Source organism: Onychostruthus taczanowskii, unplaced genomic scaffold (assembly GCF_017590055.1).
Source record: "Onychostruthus taczanowskii isolate IOZ18803 unplaced genomic scaffold, ASM1759005v1 scaffold245, whole genome shotgun sequence".
NCBI lineage: Eukaryota > Metazoa > Chordata > Aves > Passeriformes > Passeridae > Onychostruthus > Onychostruthus taczanowskii.
The window spans coordinates 67,013-84,777 of record NW_024499741.1 but is presented as its reverse complement, the minus strand read 5'-3'; the positions used below and the strand labels follow the sequence as shown (position 1 = coordinate 84,777).

General features: G+C 54.4%; 1 protein-coding gene across 7 annotated transcripts in view; it reads left to right on the top strand.

The window, feature by feature from the left end:
* Positions 1 to 7,948: 7,948 nt before the first annotated feature.
* The window catches only part of LRP1 (LDL receptor related protein 1), a 72,985-nt gene continuing 63,168 nt past the window's right edge, over positions 7,949 to 17,765 (top strand). For all 7 annotated transcript variants that reach the window (XM_041406164.1, XM_041406160.1, XM_041406163.1 and 4 more), the window contains exons 1-5: positions 7,949 to 8,067; positions 12,084 to 12,221; positions 14,427 to 14,546; positions 16,570 to 16,698; positions 16,829 to 17,092. In XM_041406164.1, coding sequence (XP_041262098.1) covers positions 12,155 to 12,221; positions 14,427 to 14,546; positions 16,570 to 16,698; positions 16,829 to 17,092 — 580 coding nt within the window. In that variant the 5' untranslated portion in view covers positions 7,949 to 8,067; positions 12,084 to 12,154. The remainder of the gene's footprint in view (positions 8,068 to 12,083; positions 12,222 to 14,426; positions 14,547 to 16,569; positions 16,699 to 16,828; positions 17,093 to 17,765) is intronic.

Sequence of the window (17,765 nt, the reverse complement as noted above, 5' to 3'; positions counted from 1 at the left end):
ATCCGGTGGAGATGCCAAGGGGTCAGGTGGCATCTGGGACGCAGCATCAGCTCAGGGGCGGCTGTGCCAATTCCTCTTTCACCGTTTGTACCGGTTAACAGACAGATGGGACATTTCACCGTGCTAGGGATGTTTTTCCAGTGGAGCAGCTGCCACCTGGAAGCCGTGCAGGACCTGCTTTTCCAGGATGTGCTGTCCAGGAATCCCCAAAGCTTTGCACGTGCTTGCTGTGCTGGGTGACTGGAGCCGTGTCCCCACGGGCTGGTTGGGCTTGGTTTTGGGGACTGGGATGGGAATTGGTGACAGCCAAAAGCTGTGGCAGGAGCAGGGCAGGGCCATGGTGTTGTCTGGGGTTGTTATACCTGGGGAGACCTTGAAGTCACAGGAGATTTTGCCGTGCCATGGTGGCTCCATGAGCTCCCTAGAGCTGGGAGATGCTCTGAGGTCCCCCAGGGGACCCAGGAGGGACCTGGGGGGACCTCAGGAGGTGACCTGGAAGCTTCAAACAGGTCTGGCTCTCCATGTCCTCATGCCTTGCTGTTCTCCAGCCTCTGGGAGCATCCAGCATCTCCTGGGGGGTGACCCTGCCCTGGCTGGGGTGGGACCCCCTTGTGCACTGCAGTGAGGACCCACAGGTGTGGCCACCCCAAAGGATCCCAAATCCCAGCTGGATCATCCCTGGCTACGTTCACACAGGCAGGTGGAGCCGAATCCAGAGCAACTCCCCGCGCGGCCGCGCTGCTCGGGAATAAAAGTCCCTTTATGCCGGAATAATTAGTGTACTCAGAGCATGCTAATTATTCTGGGATAAAAGTGACTTTTATTCCAGCAGAGTGTCCTCTCAAAGGGCCCTTTCTGCCCGCTCCCAGGGCACAATAGCTGCTCTGCTCCGTTTCCCCATCCCAGACAAAGTCCTTATTTGCGGAGGCAGCGAAATTGAGTTGACTAATGAATTAAGGCCAATGGTTCTGGCCGGGCTCCAGCCCTTTGAAAGCCTTGGCGAGCTGATGCCCGGCCCGGCGGGAGGAAGCACAGACCCTCCTGCCCCACCAAGCCCCTGGCAGCCTCCTCTCCTCTCCCTCCCTCCCTTCCAGCTGCCGGGATGAAATGCCTATTAATCTATCCTGTGGAATTGCTTTATTCCCCAGCGCAGGCAGGGCTCTGGAGGGAGCGTTATCAGCTCCAGCCACAGGCCATAAATAACCACAACGGATCCTGTTTGGGTTCCCAACTGCCCAGGGTATAAACATCCCACTCCTATTGCCAGGATAAATACAGGGAATAAAGGCTGGGCAGGTAGGGGAGGTTGGGGGGGCTCTGCAGGCCTGCTGCCCCCTCCCCATCCATCCTGTGAGGAAGGAAAAAAGGGGACACGGGGACCCTGGCAGGGATTGCCACAAGCCAGGGCTGGCTGCAGCCCATCCAACTGCACCCAGAGGATTTAAGCCCCTTTCTCCTGGCTGCAAATTTTTCTTCCCCTTTTTTCCTCCCCCTCTCCATGCCTTTTTTTTTTTTTTTTTTTTTTTTTTTTTACCATTTAAATTGCAGATAAGCTGCAAAAAGAATAACACCCAAAAAACGGGATTCTCCCTTGAATCCCCCTTGGCTGTGGGGTTGGAGCTGCCCCTCCCCACCAGTCTGGATGATCCAGCTCTTTTTTTTCCAAAATCGTCCCCCCCCCGCCCCCCCCGGATGCGTTTGAAGTCAGGTGACGCGGAGCTGCGGGATGGACGCAGCCCTGGGAGCCGCAATCTGATTTTATATGATTTTTATCCCCCCCTTCCCCCCTCCGCGGGGATGCTGCGGGCAGCTCCCAGCTCCTGCCTCCATCTCCTGCCTCCCTCGGGATGCGCTCGCCCGTCCTTCCTCCTCCTCCCTCCCTTTTTTTTCCTTTTTTTTTTTTTCCCTTTTTTCTTTTATTATTATTATTATTATCCCCAGTTCTGGCAGTGCCGGAGCTTTCGTTTCATCTGGCTCCATCTCCTGCCATTTTTCAGCTCGTTCTGCTGCGGACTCTCGGGAGGGGACGCGGGGCGGGGGGGGTGGGATCGCGCTCCAGCACGGCTCTCCCGGCTCCTGAATTTGGTTTAAAATGCAAATCTTTCCTTTATTCCTTTTCTTTTTTTTTTTTTCCCCCCCCCCCCCCGCTCCATCCTCGCTCTCTGCTCCTTTGTCTGGGTTTGGAGGCAGCGTTGGCAGGTCCTGCCTGCTGGAATTCCATCCCAGTGCCCGTTCTGGCGGTGCTGGAGTTGTCACCTCTTGCTTGACCCCAAAGGGGGACATTGGGATGGCATCTCCCAGTGCAGGGATCCAGCTGCTCCCAGATCCAGGTGCCGTGGGCAGGGATGGGTGTCCCTTGCAGTGGGGAGTGTCCAGGTGGGCAATAATGGGAGAATGTGTGGAACAGGAGCAATGGGATGTGCTGGTGGGATTTGGGAATGAGCAGAGGGTGCTGGGCCCATCCTGCCTGTCCCTCTGGGGTGTGACAGGGGGGTGACAGCCCTGCCTGCACCCCAGGATGGGTTTAGGGGCAAGGTCTGGGATCTTCCCACCAGCATCACCCCTGGGAGCACGGGTGGAAACCAGGGGTGGAAAAGCAGAGAAGCACCAGAACGCTGGGGCTGAGGTCATGGTGGGGTTTGATTTTGCTTGGATTTGTTGTTGTCTCCTTGGGGGTTCCAAAAAGGGGGAGAATCAGAGTGAACCCTGTCCAGGGCCCATCTGAGCACCCACATCCAGCCAGAGCCCATCCCAGGAATGGCCCAGAGCTGCCATTCCAACACCTCTGGCACAGCAGAGCCAGGCTTTTCCTCTCCAAATCATCTTTTTTTTTTTTGTTTGTTTGAGGAAGGCGAATGCCTCGTGATTCCATAGCCCGACTTGAAGGGAAAAGGGGGGAAAAACCGTATTTTAAAGTCAATATTTACTTAGCAATGAGCCGTCCCCCTCCCCCAGCCCCGCCGCATACCTGCGGGAATGGCCGGGAGCCCTGCCGGTCCTGGAAGCTCTGGAGCAGGGATCTGGTTTGAATCTTCCCCTTTCGGAGGGGGCCGGATGGAAGAATTGCAAAAATGCATTTGAACTGTTTTGGGATGGTGTGCTTAAATGCAAAACAAACAGCTGAGCCTTCCTTTCCCTTTCCCCCCCTGGAAAAATGTGCCTCAGACCTGAGGGTTTGGTATTTTAAATGTCTCTATTACCCGGTTCAGCTTTTGGGAGGCGGAAAATTTACTGGATTTGGGGTTTGAGGATCAGCCTGGAGCCCCAGCCCAGGGAGGAGGGAGCAGGATGGGCTCCAGCCTTTGGCCTTCTCAGTTCCTGTCCTGAGGCTGCAGAGAAACTCCAGGACACTGGAAGTTCTGAAAACACAAAAAAAACGGAACAAATCCTGCTTTTTTTTTCTGTAGTCTGGAAGTTCTGAAAACACAAAAAGGAACAAATCCTGTTTTTTTTTTCCTCCAGTTTGGGGACAAAGGAAGGATGATGTGGGGGAGAGAAACGAAGCCTCAAGTGGCTGATGTGGTTTTGGTGGATTTTGTGTGTTGAATGTGGTTGAGTTTGTGTCTTGGGTGACTCGAAGGCTCCGTGTCACAGATTCCAAGCTGGCACTTGGTCCCACAGGGACCGTGGGCTCAGCTCTGACTGGGAAGAGAACCCATGAACGATCCACAGGGAAGGAGGAAGAGGAGGAACGTTGGGATGAAGGCATGGTGCTGATGGAACAGGCCCTGCCAAAAAAAGGCCGAAATTGCCCCAAACACTGCCGTGTTTTGGGGGTGCTCCATCCTGAGGTAGAGATGGAGACCTGGAGGAGCACGGAGTGGGAATATTTCCCTCTGGAGCGGGTTCCTTCCCTCCCTTTTGTGCTCCCTTCTCCCCCAGAACATCTGGTTTGCGAATCCCAGCCCGTATTTATGGCCAGCGCCGTTTCCTGGCCGGACGCCTCCTCCCGAGGAGAGGAGGAGGAGGAGCTGGGCCGAGGAGGAAGCAGGGCAGGAGTTCCTTCATATTTTTGCGCTTTGCTTCCAGTCTGTCCAGGTTTTTATGTCGTCCTCATCCGTGGAATGAAGGTGGCGTGGTCCTTGCTGCAGGATCTGCTTCTCCACCTCTCCGACAGCCCGTTTTGGCGTCCATTTCTTATTTTAGGCAAAAAAAATCAGATGGTTTTTTGGTGGTTGTGTTTGCCAACCCCTTTCCCAACCCACCACGCTCCCACACAAAACCTCTGGGTGTCCATGGAATTTGGAGTCAGGCTTTTGGTCCCTTTCCCACCTGGGGAGATGCAGTTGGGACGTTTGTTTGCACCCTGTCCTGGAGACCAATCCCTTTTTTTGCACCCTAATGGATTTTTTTTTTTGGACCACTGGTTTTGGACCTTTTTTGTGTTTGGGCCTTTTAGTTTTTTGGGCTTTTCTGTTTTTCCAGCCTTCTGAGGTGCCCTTTTTTTATAGGGTCTTTTTTTTGGCCTTTTTTTATCCCATTTTTAAGAGGCCCTTTTTTGAGGTAGGGCCATTTTTTGGGGACCTCTTTTATTTTATGCCTCTTTGGGGGCCCTTTTCTTACATGCCTTTTTTGAGACCCCTTTATTTCTCCACTTTTCCCTATTTTATTTTATGTTATTTTATTATTTTATTTTATTTTATTGGGTCACATTTTAGTGCCATTTTTTCTCCTTTCGGACCCTCCTTTGGGCGTGTTTATTTTCCCACCATCCCCCTCAACTTTTGGCCTTTTTTTTGGGGTAGGGCCATTTTTTTGGGGGACCTCTTTTATTTTGTGCCTCTTTGGGGGCCCTTTTCTTACATGCCTTTTTTGAGACCCTTTTATTTCTCCACTTTTCCCCATCCCTTTTTATTTTACTTTACTTTATTTTATTTTATTTTATTTTATTATTTTATTTTATTTTATTTTATTTTATTTTATTTTATTTTATTTTATTTTATTTTATTTTATTTTATTTTATTTTATTTTATTTTATTTTATTTTATTTTATTTTATTTTATTTTATTTTATTTTATTTTATTTTATTTTATTTTATTTTATTTTATTTTATTTTATTTTATTTTATTTTATTTTATTTTATTTTATTTTATTTTATTTTATTTTATTTTATTTTATTTTATTTTATTTTATTTATTATTTTATTTTATTTTATTTGGTCACATTTTAGTGCTATTTCTTCTCCTTTCAGACCCTCCTTTGGGCGTGTTTATTTTCCCACCATCCCCCTCAACTTTTGGCCTTTTTTTTTGGGGTAGTGCCATTTTTTGGGGATCTCTTTTATTTTATGCCTCTTTGGGGGCCCTTTTCTTACATGCCTTTTTTGAGATCCTTTATTTCTCCATTTTCCCCATTTTTTCATTTTATTTTATTTTTTTTGGGTCACATTTTAGTGCCTTTTTTCTCCTTTCTGACCCTCCTTTGGGCGTGTTTATTTCCCCACCGCCCCCCTCACCTTTCGGCTATTTTCACCAACTTCTGCCGTGTTTTCCGCGCGGTTTTGTCCCCTTTGAGTCGCCTTTTGAGCCGGGGTCTCTCTCCTGTGGCTGCCAAGGCCGGGACGTGTCCCTGCAGCTGCCCTGGCCCCGTTCTGAGCCGTTCATTGTGCGCTGATGAAGGAGCCTTTATTCCCCACCCCGGAGCCGGAGCTCCGCTGCCATCGCCGCCGCTGGGGCGAGCGCCCGGCTCGGGAAGGGAATTTGGCTCTGTCAGAGGGATGCATGAACAGAGACACCTTCTCTAATTGTCCACCTGGCACTGAGGGTGTTGAACCCGCCGGGAACACGCTGTGCCAGGGCGGGGAATGAGCAGGGAATGCTGAGGAGCCTCGGGGGTGATGGCCTTCCGTACTCTCCCTGCTCTGAGCTGCGGCGGCCGTGCCAGAGCCGCGGTGCCTCTGGTTCTTCCCGTGGTTGGGAATGGTGGAGGGGATGGGTTTGGGTGCTCTGTGGTGGTGAGGAGAGCTCTGGGGTCATCCTGCATGGATCAGCTCCACGAGAATGATAAATTTCTGGAATAGGTGCCCATGTATCTTGTTCCGTCACGCTCCCCTGGGGTTTTTAACAAAGCCTGGATGTGGCACTGGGTGCCGGGGTTGAGTTGAGGTGTTTGGGCTGGGTTGGACTCCGTGATCTTTAAGGCTTCTTCCAACCCAGTGATTCTGTGAATTCTGTGATTGGTGTGTCCAGTACAAAGCAAGCTCCTGGTTTCCCATCCCACAAACAAGCAGCTGGCAGTGAGTTCCCAGGGATTTGCCCTCCTGTAGCTCTGCCTGCTCCTTTGGGAAGTGAAACCTGTGGGTTGCAGCGGCTGCCGCAGCCGTAGGTCACGCTGTGGCTGCTGGAGACCTGGGAGGATGAGGAGGAGCAGGAAACCCAAGAGGGTGTCAGCTCTTTGCTGTGGTTTTCTTAATGAATCCTGCCTTGGATGTGCCTGTGGCTGGGAGATGGAGGCGTCAGATGAGTTCCACTGGGAAGAGGGGGTGGAAGGGCTGGATTTGGAGCAGAGGATGCTGTCCCTGAGCCCGGTGGGAGGAAGGGGAAAGGGGACAGGCTGTGCCTCTGGCCTAGGGAAGGTGGAGGGGAAGCACAGGGATGCTCCATCCATTTTGATCCGTCCAGTCTCCATCTTGGCTGTGCCGAGCAGCAGCTCCCACGCCGCCGGTGAGCATTCCAAGAAGGGAGGCAGGGAAGCAGGGAAGCAGGTTGGCAGGAGGAGCCACACTCCCATCACAGCAAACGGTGTCAGGCAAAGCCTTGTGCAGCTCCGAGGAGTGGTCAGGGTTGTGACAGGGTGGGAAGTGTCCTCCCACCCTTGAGGGATGGGACTGGATTAGGGACAGCATCATCCCCATCGTCTCCTTTCACAGCTCCCCGTGCTGTGGAGCAGCCCCGTGGCAGGAGGAAGATGCAGGCACAGAAATCCCCCCTTTCCCGGGCTGTGCTGTCACCCCCCCAATGGCTGTGATCCCCCCTATGAGTGTGACCCCCATAGCAATGACTCCCCCATGGCAGTGACCCCTCCATGGCTGTCACTCCCCCATGGCAGTGACCCCCATTTCAGCCCATGTTTGGGGGGTGCAGTGACCCCCCCATTTCAGTGACCCCCTTTCAATGACCCCCATTACAGCCCATATTTGGGGGGTGCAGTGACCCCCGCATTTCAGTGGCCTCTATTTTAATTACCCCCCCATTGTGTCCTCTCCTTTTGGGAGTCTGCAATGTTCCCTCCCATGTCAGTGACCCCCATGTCAGTGACCCCCTATTTTAATGACCCCCCCCATTGCAATGTCCCCTCCCATTTCAGTGACCCCCCAAGGCATTTTTCCCAGTGACCCTTTTTCAGGGTTTCAGGCCATTTTTCAGTGACCCTTCCCAGCCTTTTTCCCTCCCCCGACTCTGGATTTTGGCTTTTCCTGCTGTTTTCCCTCTCTATTTTCCCTCCCTGTGTGTCCCATGAAGGATGTGGGGTCAGCCTTCCCCGGGGTCCTGGACATGGGATGGATGGATCCCCATCCTGCTGTTGTCCTCATGATTTAAAAAAGCATTACTTTTTAATTTGTTCTCATTTGGGTTTTCTTGTTTTTTCCCTGTTTTTCTCTTGCCTAGCACAGAAAACGAAGCGCCTCTGGCTCCCAGGAGCTAATTCATCCAAGTTAAATGATCTTTAAAATCTGTGAGCGCATCACAGTGCTCGACTCCTGTTTTCTCCCGGTGTAATTAATGCTCCAGCTTAAATTTCCTCCTTTCCTTAGGGGCAAACTTGATGGATCCGGTGCCGGGTTCGAACTTCTGCCAAGCCATAGGAAAGAAATCATCCTCCCCCCAAAAAAAAACCCTAAACCAATCTTGGCCTTTAATTGAAATTTGATTTTTCTTTTGAAACAACTTGTCCTCGGGAAGAAACTGATGTTGTTTATTATGGTTATTTCTTTTTCTCATCCAGCACCGAAGACTTGTAGCCCCAAACAGTTTGCATGCAAAGATCAGATTACGTGCATATCTAAGGGCTGGCGCTGTGACGGGGAGAAGGATTGTCCGGATGGCTCGGATGAATCTCCCGAGATATGTATGTATGACTTTCCTTCCTAATCCTCTTCCTCTGGCTTTGCTCCTTCTCGCCACGGGCGTTCCAGGGCCCCGAGCAGCCGTTGCACGACGTTCTACCTCAGCTGCCCTTGCAGCCCCTTGGGGTGGGGGGTGTCCATTCCGTCCGTCTGTCCATCCGTCCGTCCATCCCACCATTTATGCACCACCATCCATCCATCATCCATCCATCATCCATCCATCCATCATCCATCCATCCATCCATCCATCCATCCATCCATCCATCCATCCATCCGTCCATCCATGATTCCTAACCAATCTCCTGGGAACAGGGTTCACTCATTATTTTTGTTTCCATCAAAATGGATGTGCACGAGGAAGGAAGAGTCAGCAGCAGTGTCACCCCATCCTCAGCACCTCAGTGTTCCTGGGCATGGGGAGTGAGGGAAGGAGATCTCTGCGAGTCCCTGGGGAGATCTCTAGGAGTCCCAGGGAGCAGCTGGCCAGGGGACATCGCTGTCCCAGATGGGTTTTGGGATTAGGATGCTGGATTGGGCTCACTGCTCTGAGCTGTTGGAGCCACTTGGACACAGCTCTGGAGGTCCTCCCTCACATGGGGCCGTGGAGTTTCTCTGGGAGGAAACAGAGAACTGGGATGGGTTGGGTGAGGTGTGTGGGTGGGAATTGAGGGATGACAGAGGGGTCAGAGCTGTGGTGACACCAGGGATGGCAGCTGTGCCAGTCCCACTGTGCCTGGAGCTCTGATCTGGCCAGGCTGGAGCAAGGAACCACCCGTCCCCATGTCCCACATGGACACAGGACAGCCCAGCAGAATCTCCTCATCCCCTGTCCCAGCTCTCCCACCCCGATTCCCACTTCACGCTGTGCTTGGCAGAACCCTCTCCTCCAGAGCAGTTCCTGGTTCGGCTCTGGGTTTGTTTATTCCTTAAGGCAAAATGATGCAACGGCCCCTCCGTGGGAGGGATGGGGGGCTGGGATGGGCTGGCTGCCTCCAGTCAATCAGCAGCCCTGGAAAATTACAGCAGGAGGATTCGGAGGCTGGAAGAAATCTGTCCTGATTGGCATGTTCCTCTCGCTGCGTGCATCTGTGCTCGATCCGCGGGGACAGGTGACCGCAGCACGGACCCCTTGGATGCTCTTCCCTCTCCACCTCCTGCCTCTCTCTTCCCTGGGGCTGCTGAGGGGCCTGGTGCCAGGAGCAGCCTCTGGTGCTGTGGATGCACCTCGTGTCCCTCTGTGAGGAGGTCATGGATGTTGGAAGACTCTTGGGTTTGGTCCGAGCCCCCTGAGGGCTCATCCCTGGAGGACACGGGACCCCCGCTGCCCCTGTGCCCCTTGGAACACGCTTGGCACTTCCAGGACAGGGAATTGGGAGCCTCTGTGAGACACAGACCAAAGCCTGGCATCTCCTCTCTCCTCACTACCATGAGTGGGACTGACTCTGTGTGTCTCCATCACCACCACAGACCCCAAACTTTGGAATCTCTTGCTTCTTCGGGAGCAGTTCCCTCCCCATCTGATCTCTGGGGACCTGGAGGGGCTGCACCTTCCTGAGCGGCTCTGCCCTCCTCCCCCAGTTCCCACTTCACACCCCTGGACACCGGGAGGGAGTCAGGGCCACGCTGTGCCCCCCAGGACATGGAGATTGGGGTGCCAGGGCACATCTGTGCCGTTGCCATGGGCCGGGGGATGAGTGGAGCCTCCCTGCTCCTGCCCAGGCTCGTTCCCGTGGAGCCCGACCTGTCAGCGCGGGCCCCCGCTATCTCCGGGATTGCCAGGCCGCCTTTTCTCACGCCACTCCGGCACCGGCGCTTCCAGCAGCCTCTCATCCCCCTTATCTCTCTGGCAGGGAGAGAATGACTTTTATTACTCTCGTTTAATCCGTGTTTGAGCCGGGCTGCGAGCGCCGCTCCTGCCGAGGCTCCGGGGCCCGCCGGTGCCGCGGTGTTTGCGTGGCACTGACGCTCTCCTGACAGAGCTCTTCAAGTGCTGTCGGGCACGTGCCAGGTTTTGGAATCCTTTCAAGTATTCCCTGGCTTTGCTCAGGTCCCTTCCTGTCCCCGGCATTGCTCATTTGGTGCGAGTGCCTCGCGCCACGGTTCTTGCACCGTCAGTTGTTTTTGCTCCACGGAGCTTTCCTGAGAGGAAAACACTTGGACAGGAGCCTCCATCCTGCTGGAGATCAAAGATGAGGGGCTCTGAGGAAGGAATTTGCTGTGCCTGGTTGGTCCATCCATTGATCCGAGGGTTCAGGACGCCTTGGATCCCTCATCTTGCCCAGCTGGATCTGCTGTTGGCCTGGTCCTGGTGAGCTCTGAAGTGACCCAGAGGCAGCACCAGGCCCCTCAGTGCTGCCATCCGTGTCCATCCTGATGGCACAAGTGGGACCATGCCACTCCTGCTCCTCCAGCCTCTTCCCTCATTGTGTTCCCCCCATCTGCATCTCCCTGGGCTGTTGCCAAATCAACTGCAGGAGGAAGAATTGCTTTTCTTCTGTCCTTTTTTTTTTTTTTTTTTTTTTTCTGAGTGGTTTTTTGAGGTTAGACATTCCTATCTAATTCGGCTCCTTGGGGTGTACCACAAGCTTGTCACATGTAATAAATTGGCTCATTTATTAGCGCCAACACGGTCAAAAGCAAACAAAGTGGCTTGTGGATTAATCCTGCCCTGTTTGGGATAAGTGGTTTGATCCAGGCTCTTTGCAGGGAATAATGGACACGGCAGAGCAGTTCTGACTGATGAATTGGGCGCTTCACTCCAGCCCCTCCATTCTTCTGGTCCATATATCGACGTTACTTAATTAACCCATAATTTGCAATTACTGCGGGCCCACCCTCTGCAAAAAATAAATCTGTGCAGTGGCACCCGGTAAGAAATTCTCCCAGGAATCATCTGCTGGGTGCCCTGGCACTGGGAAGGAGGGGGAGCTGAAATTCCTGCTGGCTGTGAGAGAGCCTGGGTGTCCTGAGCATCCTGGAGGATCCCCTCACCCCAGTGCCAGGCCACTCTGCTCACTGGGAGCGTCCTGGGATGTGTTTGAGACTCAGGGGAGAGATCTGGCATCTGGAGCCTGTTACATTCTCATTTTCCAGGCATCCCTTGAGCAGGAATAGGGTCACTGTCCAGGATGGACAGAGGGAAGTCTTGGCTGGGATGGATTGAGGATCCTGCTCAGCATGGAGGGGAAGGTGTCACAAATCCTGGGCTTTGTGGTCCCCTTCCCACAGCCCCGTGTGCCTCTGAGGGCTTTTATCCCCTCCTTTAGCCCAAGGGTCATGGTGGGATCATGGTCCCTCAGAGGTGTGGGATGAGGCTGTGCCAGCACGCAGAGCTCTGTGTGTGATGTCACACTCCTCTCCAAGGAGAGCTGGAGCTTATTTAGGGCAAACTCTGCTGTTGGAGCCTCTGGTGAAGGTGACTGGGCTAAAATGGGACCGTGCTTGGACACGGTGTGTGCTGTGCCCTTCTCACTGCTCGTGGGGGCCCGGGGGGATCCACTGAGCTATTTCTGCCAGCCCTGCTGAGGGGAGGGTGAGGCATGAGCAGCCCCTGAAAAATGGGATTTCAGTGTTTTGGCTGGGCAGAGAAGTGTTGGTAGCTCTGGTGAAACGTTGTGTGTTCAGCCCTGAAACGTGGATTTGGGACAGGGAGGAGACCCCATGGAGGGGGTCAGGATTGGCAGGGGCTGTGCCAGGGCTCATTGTCACCCCTGCAGCCACCTCCAGCCTGGGGTGAAGCCGTGCTGAATGTTGCAGGAGCTTTCCCCAGGGTTTCAGGCTGTTAATGGATTTATGGTGTGTTTGTTGTTTGTCTCCATGCCTTGCTTCTTTTCAGAGGAGCTTAAAACTAAAGCCTGGCTTCCTTTGTAATTTTTCCAGTTAATAATGGAGATTAAGTCTCCTTGTGCTGGGCTCAGAGGGGCCCCCCCATGTGCCACGGCCTCGGGACAAGGGGAGTGCTGGCACCCAGAGAGTCACGGTCCCTGTGCTGACCCTTGTGCCCTTTGGTGCCCTGCAGGTCCCCAGAGCAAAGTGTCCCGCTGCCAACCCAACGAGCACAACTGCCTGGGCACCGAGCTCTGCATCCACATGAGCAAGCTCTGCAATGGGCTCCACGACTGCTTCGACGGCTCCGACGAGGGGCCGCACTGCCGGGGTAGGTTTGGGGGTCCCAGCAAAGGGGGGCTGCCCTCTGGGGTGCTCCCCAGCAGGGTGGGAGTGAGGAGGTGCCTGGTTTCTCCTGTTGAGTGTGAGCCCCACCACACTCAGGTTTGATGCTGGTGCAATACCAATACACCCATAAAAAGATATTTTTCATCCTCCCCCCCTGTGAGATGTGACCAGAAAACAGAGGATTTGGGGTCCCAGGAAAGGGGGGCTGCCCCCGGGGGTGCTCCCCAGCAGGGTGGGAGTGAGGAGGTGCCTGGTTTCTCCTGTTGAGTGTGAGCCCCACCACCCTCAGGTTTGATGCTGGTGCAATACCAATGCACCTATGAAAAGATTTTTTTCTCAAGTGAAAATATCTTGTGAGATGCAACCAGAAATATCTTGTGAGATGCAAACCAGAGGTTTGGGGGGCACAGGGTCCCAGGAAAGGGGGGCTGCCCCAATGGGGTGGGAGTGATGAGGTCCCTGGTTTCTCCTGTTGAGTGTGAGCCCCATGACACTCAGGTTTGATGCTGACTCAATACCAATGCACCCATGAAAAGATATTTTTCTCAAATGAGTGCTGTGAGATGTGACCAGAAACAGAGATCTGGGGGGGCACAGGGTCTCAGGAAAGGGGGCTGCCCCAACGGGGTGGGAGTGATGAGGTGCCTGGTTTCTCCTGCTGAGTGTGAGCCCCACCACACTCAGCTCAGCACAGTCACAGATCCAGAGATTATCCAGAGCCGCTTGGAAGTGAAATGCCCATCATTCCTGAGCCTGCAGCCATGAAATAGCTGCTTTGTCTCCTGGGCTTAAAAGCTCCAGGCCTGGGGTTCTGGTCCAGATAAGAGATACCACTGTGGTTTTTTCCTAATTTCCAGGAGCTTTGTCCCTGCTCCTGGCCTGTCCCCGTGGCTAATCCTGCTGGAAAACTCCCTAAACCAGCGTGCTGCTGTGCAGATTAATCGCTCAGAAACGTGTGTCCCGGGCTGACCTTGTGTTCTGGAGCCTCTCCACTCCCCAGCCCTTCCCTGCCTGGCCTGGGGGGCTCCTGTCCTGCTCCACCAAGACCCCCAGCCCCAAAGGGCTCCCTGCTGGGACCCAGCTCCTCTCCACTGCCTGGATCCCATGGGAGCAGCCCGGGGCAGCTCTTGCAGCTGTGCCTGAGCTGAGAATTAATATTTCAGTAAGAGCTCTCGTTACTTAAGTGGGATCTGATTTTTCACGGCCGGGCAGCACGTGAGCCACGTGAGCCGTGTTGGGGCAGCTGCTCAGGGATTTGGGCACCTGGTGCTCGCAGGTTTGGGCACGCTGGGGCTGCCAGCCCTCGGTGGTGCTTGAGCTTCACGCCGAGTCCCCCCTGCCCGGGGCAGGTGCCACCCCAGGGAGGCATTTCCTCCGTTTCCTCGCAGCTGCTTGCGAGTTCCAGCCTGCCACTGCCCCAGGCGTGGGCAGGTAAGCTGTCACCCCAAGCTGTCACCCCGAGCTGTCACCCCGAGCTGTCACCCCAAGCTGTCACCCCAAGCTGTCACCCTGCGCAGTCACCTTGAGCTGTAACCTCGAGCTGTCACCCCAAGCTGTCACCCCGAGCTGTAACCTCGAGCTGTCACACTGAGACATGACCTCAAGCCATCACCCCAAGCTGTCACCCTGAGCCATGGCCCCAAATCGTCACCCCAACCCCTGTTCCCACTCCTGCTGCTGGACCATTGCTCCCCCATCTCTGCTGCCCTTGCAGACGTCCTGGGGGTGGTAGTGCCAGTGCAGCCCCCATGCTGAACCCCCACATTGTCCCCTCTGAGCACTCCAGGGTTGGAAAGGGGGGAATTCTCTGGTGCATCCATGTCCCTCGGGATGTCCTGGATCTGCATCCCATGCCACTCCCCTGCACTAGGGGTGCCAGGTCTCGGCCACCCCTGGAACTGGCACAGAGTCAGCAGCACTGGGGGTGGCAGGGGCTGCTCAAAGCCCCCTCCCTGGAGCAGCTGCGTGTCCCACACGTCCTCCCTCCTTCTGCTGGTGCATCCATGGACTGAGGGGCTCAGTCCTTCTCTCCTCTCTGGGGATGTGTGAGAAATGTGAAATTTCCCAGCAAATCCTGACAGGATTAGGTGATCCTCATGAGGTCTGGCGATCCTTCTCACCCAACCCTTGATCCTTGGCGTCACCCTGGGTGACACCCTCTCTCTTCCATCTTCCCTGTCCCCTGTAGAACAACTGGCCAACTGCTCGGCTCTGGGCTGCCAGCACCACTGTGCACCGACGCTGTCGGGCCCCGTGTGCTACTGCAACCACTCCTTCCAGCTGGCCGAGGACAGGAGGAGCTGCAGAGGTGGGTCGGGGCTGGCCAGAGCCCTCACTGCCTGCTGCTGGCCGTGCCTGCTCAGGGATGGGGCCAATGTCACTGCTGGCAGCAGCGCCGGGGCTTGGCCGTGTGGGGACGGGGCTGGGCAGGGCTTGGGTCAGCACGGGGCAGGTGGGATGGGATCCGTGGGATTGGATTTATGGGATGGGATGGGATTCATGGGATGGGATCCATGGGATTTGATTTATGGGATGAGATTTATGAGATGGGATGGGATGGGATGGGATGGGATTTGTGGGATTGGATCCATGGGATGGGATTGATGGGATTGGATTTATGGGATGGGATTTCTGGGATGGGATGGGATTTGTGGGATTGGATTTATGGGATGGGATGGGATCCATGGGATGGGATCCATGGGATTGGATTTATGGGATTGGATTTATGGGATGGGATGGGATTTGTGGGATTGGATTTTTGGGATGGGATGGGATCCGTGAGATGGGATTGATGGGATTGGATTTATGGGATGGGATGGGATTTGTGGGATTGGATTTATGGGATGGGATTTGTGGGATGGGAGGCGATGGGATGGGATGGGATGGGATGAGATGGGATGGGATGGGATTGATGGGATTGGATTTATGGGATGGGATTTCTGGGATGGGATGGGATTTGTGGGATTGGATTTATGGGATGGGATGGGATCCATGGGATGGGATCCATGGGATTGGATTTATGGGATTGGATTTATGGGATGGGATGGGATTTGTGGGATTGGATTTTTGGGATGGGATGGGATCCGTGGGATGGGATTGATGGGATTGGATTTATGGGATGGGATGGGATTTGTGGGATTGGATTTATGGGATGGGATTTGTGGGATGGGAGGTGATGGGATGGGATGGGATGGGATGAGATGGGATGGGATGGGATTTGTGGGATTGGATTTGTGGGAGGGGATTGAATTGATGGGATGGGATTGATAGGATGGATGGATGGAATTTTGGGATTCATGGGATTTATGGGATTTATGGGATGGGATTTAGGGAATGGGATTGATGGGATGGGATGGGATTGATGGGATGGGATTGATGGGATGGATGGGAGGGATGGGATGGATGGGACTCCCCCCACTGTGGATGTGGCTCCCAAAAGCCTGAGTGAGGAATACTGGGAATGAGGAAAAGGCTTTGTTTTTGTGCACGGAGTCAGGGGCTGGTGCATGCTCCTGGCATCCCTGCCTCAGAGAGGATGGGAGAAATAGGAGAGGGTCACAGCAAGGATTGATGGCATCAGTGTGATGGAAACAAGGCTGGAAGTGAGAGATTGTGATGGCTCCATCCCTTTCATGTGGTGGAGGGGACCATTCCCAGCTCTGGCACAGAGCTCTGGGGGATTCATCTCTTTCATCTGCCCGAAGAAAGAGCAGCTGAGCCAGGGGTTTGGGAGCTGGAGATTAGGGGGATTTGGAGTGGGAATGGAGCTGCAGAGCTGGGGGGAGGCTCTGTGGCCAGGCAAGGCTGTGTTCCTGCAGCTGATGCTGGAGCAGGGAACCAGGGGCTGCCTGCCTGGTCATGGGGTGCCCTTGGAGGTGAGGGGCCCTTGGATTCCTTGGGAGGCTGATGTGAGGGTGCCTTCAGTTCCTCTGGAGGCTGATGTGAGGGTCCCTTTGACTCAGAAGGTTGATGTGAGGGTCCCTTTGACTCCTCAGCAGGTTGATGTGAGGGTTCCTTTGACAGAAAGTTGATGTGAGGGTCCCTTTGACTCAGAAGGTTGATGTGAGGGTCCCTTTGACTCCTCGGCAGGTTGATGTGAGGGTTCCTTGGATTCCTTGGCAGGTTGATGTGAGGGTCCCTTTGACAGAAGGTTGGTTTGAGGGTTCTTTGGATTCCCTGTCAGGCTGATATGAGGGTCCCTTTGGCTCAGGGATAATCCCCTCCTCTCCAGCTCCACCTTGGAGAAACTGGGGGGCTTCTTCTTTGCTTCAAGCAGCAAAGGAGGGTTTTTTTTCTGGTCCAAACCTTGTTTTTTTCCTGGTCTTTCCCAGACTTTGATGAATGCACCGTGTACGGGACCTGCAGCCAGACGTGCACCAACACAGAGGGCTCCTACACGTGCAGCTGTGTCGAGGGCTATCTCCTGCAGCCAGACAACAGATCCTGCAAAGCCAAGAATGGTGAGACCCTCAGCAGGGAGAGCTTCAGGTGGTGCTTCAGGACAGCCCTGCAGACCACAGCCCTGCCCTGAGGGTTACAGCCACAGGACTGAGGTGTGCCCTGACCCTGTTGTCCCCTCCTTGCCCCCAGAGCCCGTGGATCGCCCTCCTGTGCTGCTCATTGCCAACTCCCAGAACATCCTGGCCACGTACCTGAGCGGGGCCCCCGTGCCCAACATCACCCCCACCAGCGCCAAGCAGACCACGGCCATGGACTTCAACTACGTGGAGGACACGGTGTGCTGGGTCCACGTGGGTGACAGTGCCTCCCAGACCATCCTCAAGTGTGCCAAGATCCCCAACCTGAAGGGCTTTGTGGAAGAACGGTCCATCAACATCTCCCTGAGCCTGCACCGTGAGTGCCCACTCCCCTCGGGACCCCCGTCCTGCTCCCCCATCCTCAATTCCCAGGCTGTGGTGGGTGAAACTGGGAAGGAGGCAGCTTCCCACAGGTCATTCCCTTGCCTTTTGTCATTATTTCTATCCACTTCAGCAATTTCTTGGTGTGCAGATATGAGGAGAAGCAGTACAGGGAGGAGTGGAGCAGGTTTTGGGATTCAGTTCTTGCTTCCTTTGGTCCCACCCCAAACAAGTGACCGAGTCCCACCCCATAAAAATGACCGAGTCCCACCCCAAAAAGTGACCAAGAACAAGCTCCCAACCCACAGGTGCCTCTGTGGGTGCCACTGAGTCACGGTGTGAGTGGCTGGTGGCAGTTTCCTTCTGCTGGTGGCTCCGTGGCCAGAACGAGTGTGGTTAAAGCTCCGTGTCCTGTCTGGGCTTGCTGGTCCCAGCTCTGCAGTCAGGATGGGAGGGAGAGTTACTGGTTGGGATTTTGGTGCTCTCTGAGGAGCTTCCAGCACCTTCCCTGCCTGCACAGAGCAGTGGGGCTGGTGGGTGCCACAGCAGGAGAGCTGGGATGTGGGACACCATTCCTGTCGCTGCTTTTGTCCTTTGACCAAGTCAGTCGGGGTGGAACTGGGTGGTCTGGGGCTTGCAGTGGGTCACTGTCAGGTTTTTGCTTCCCT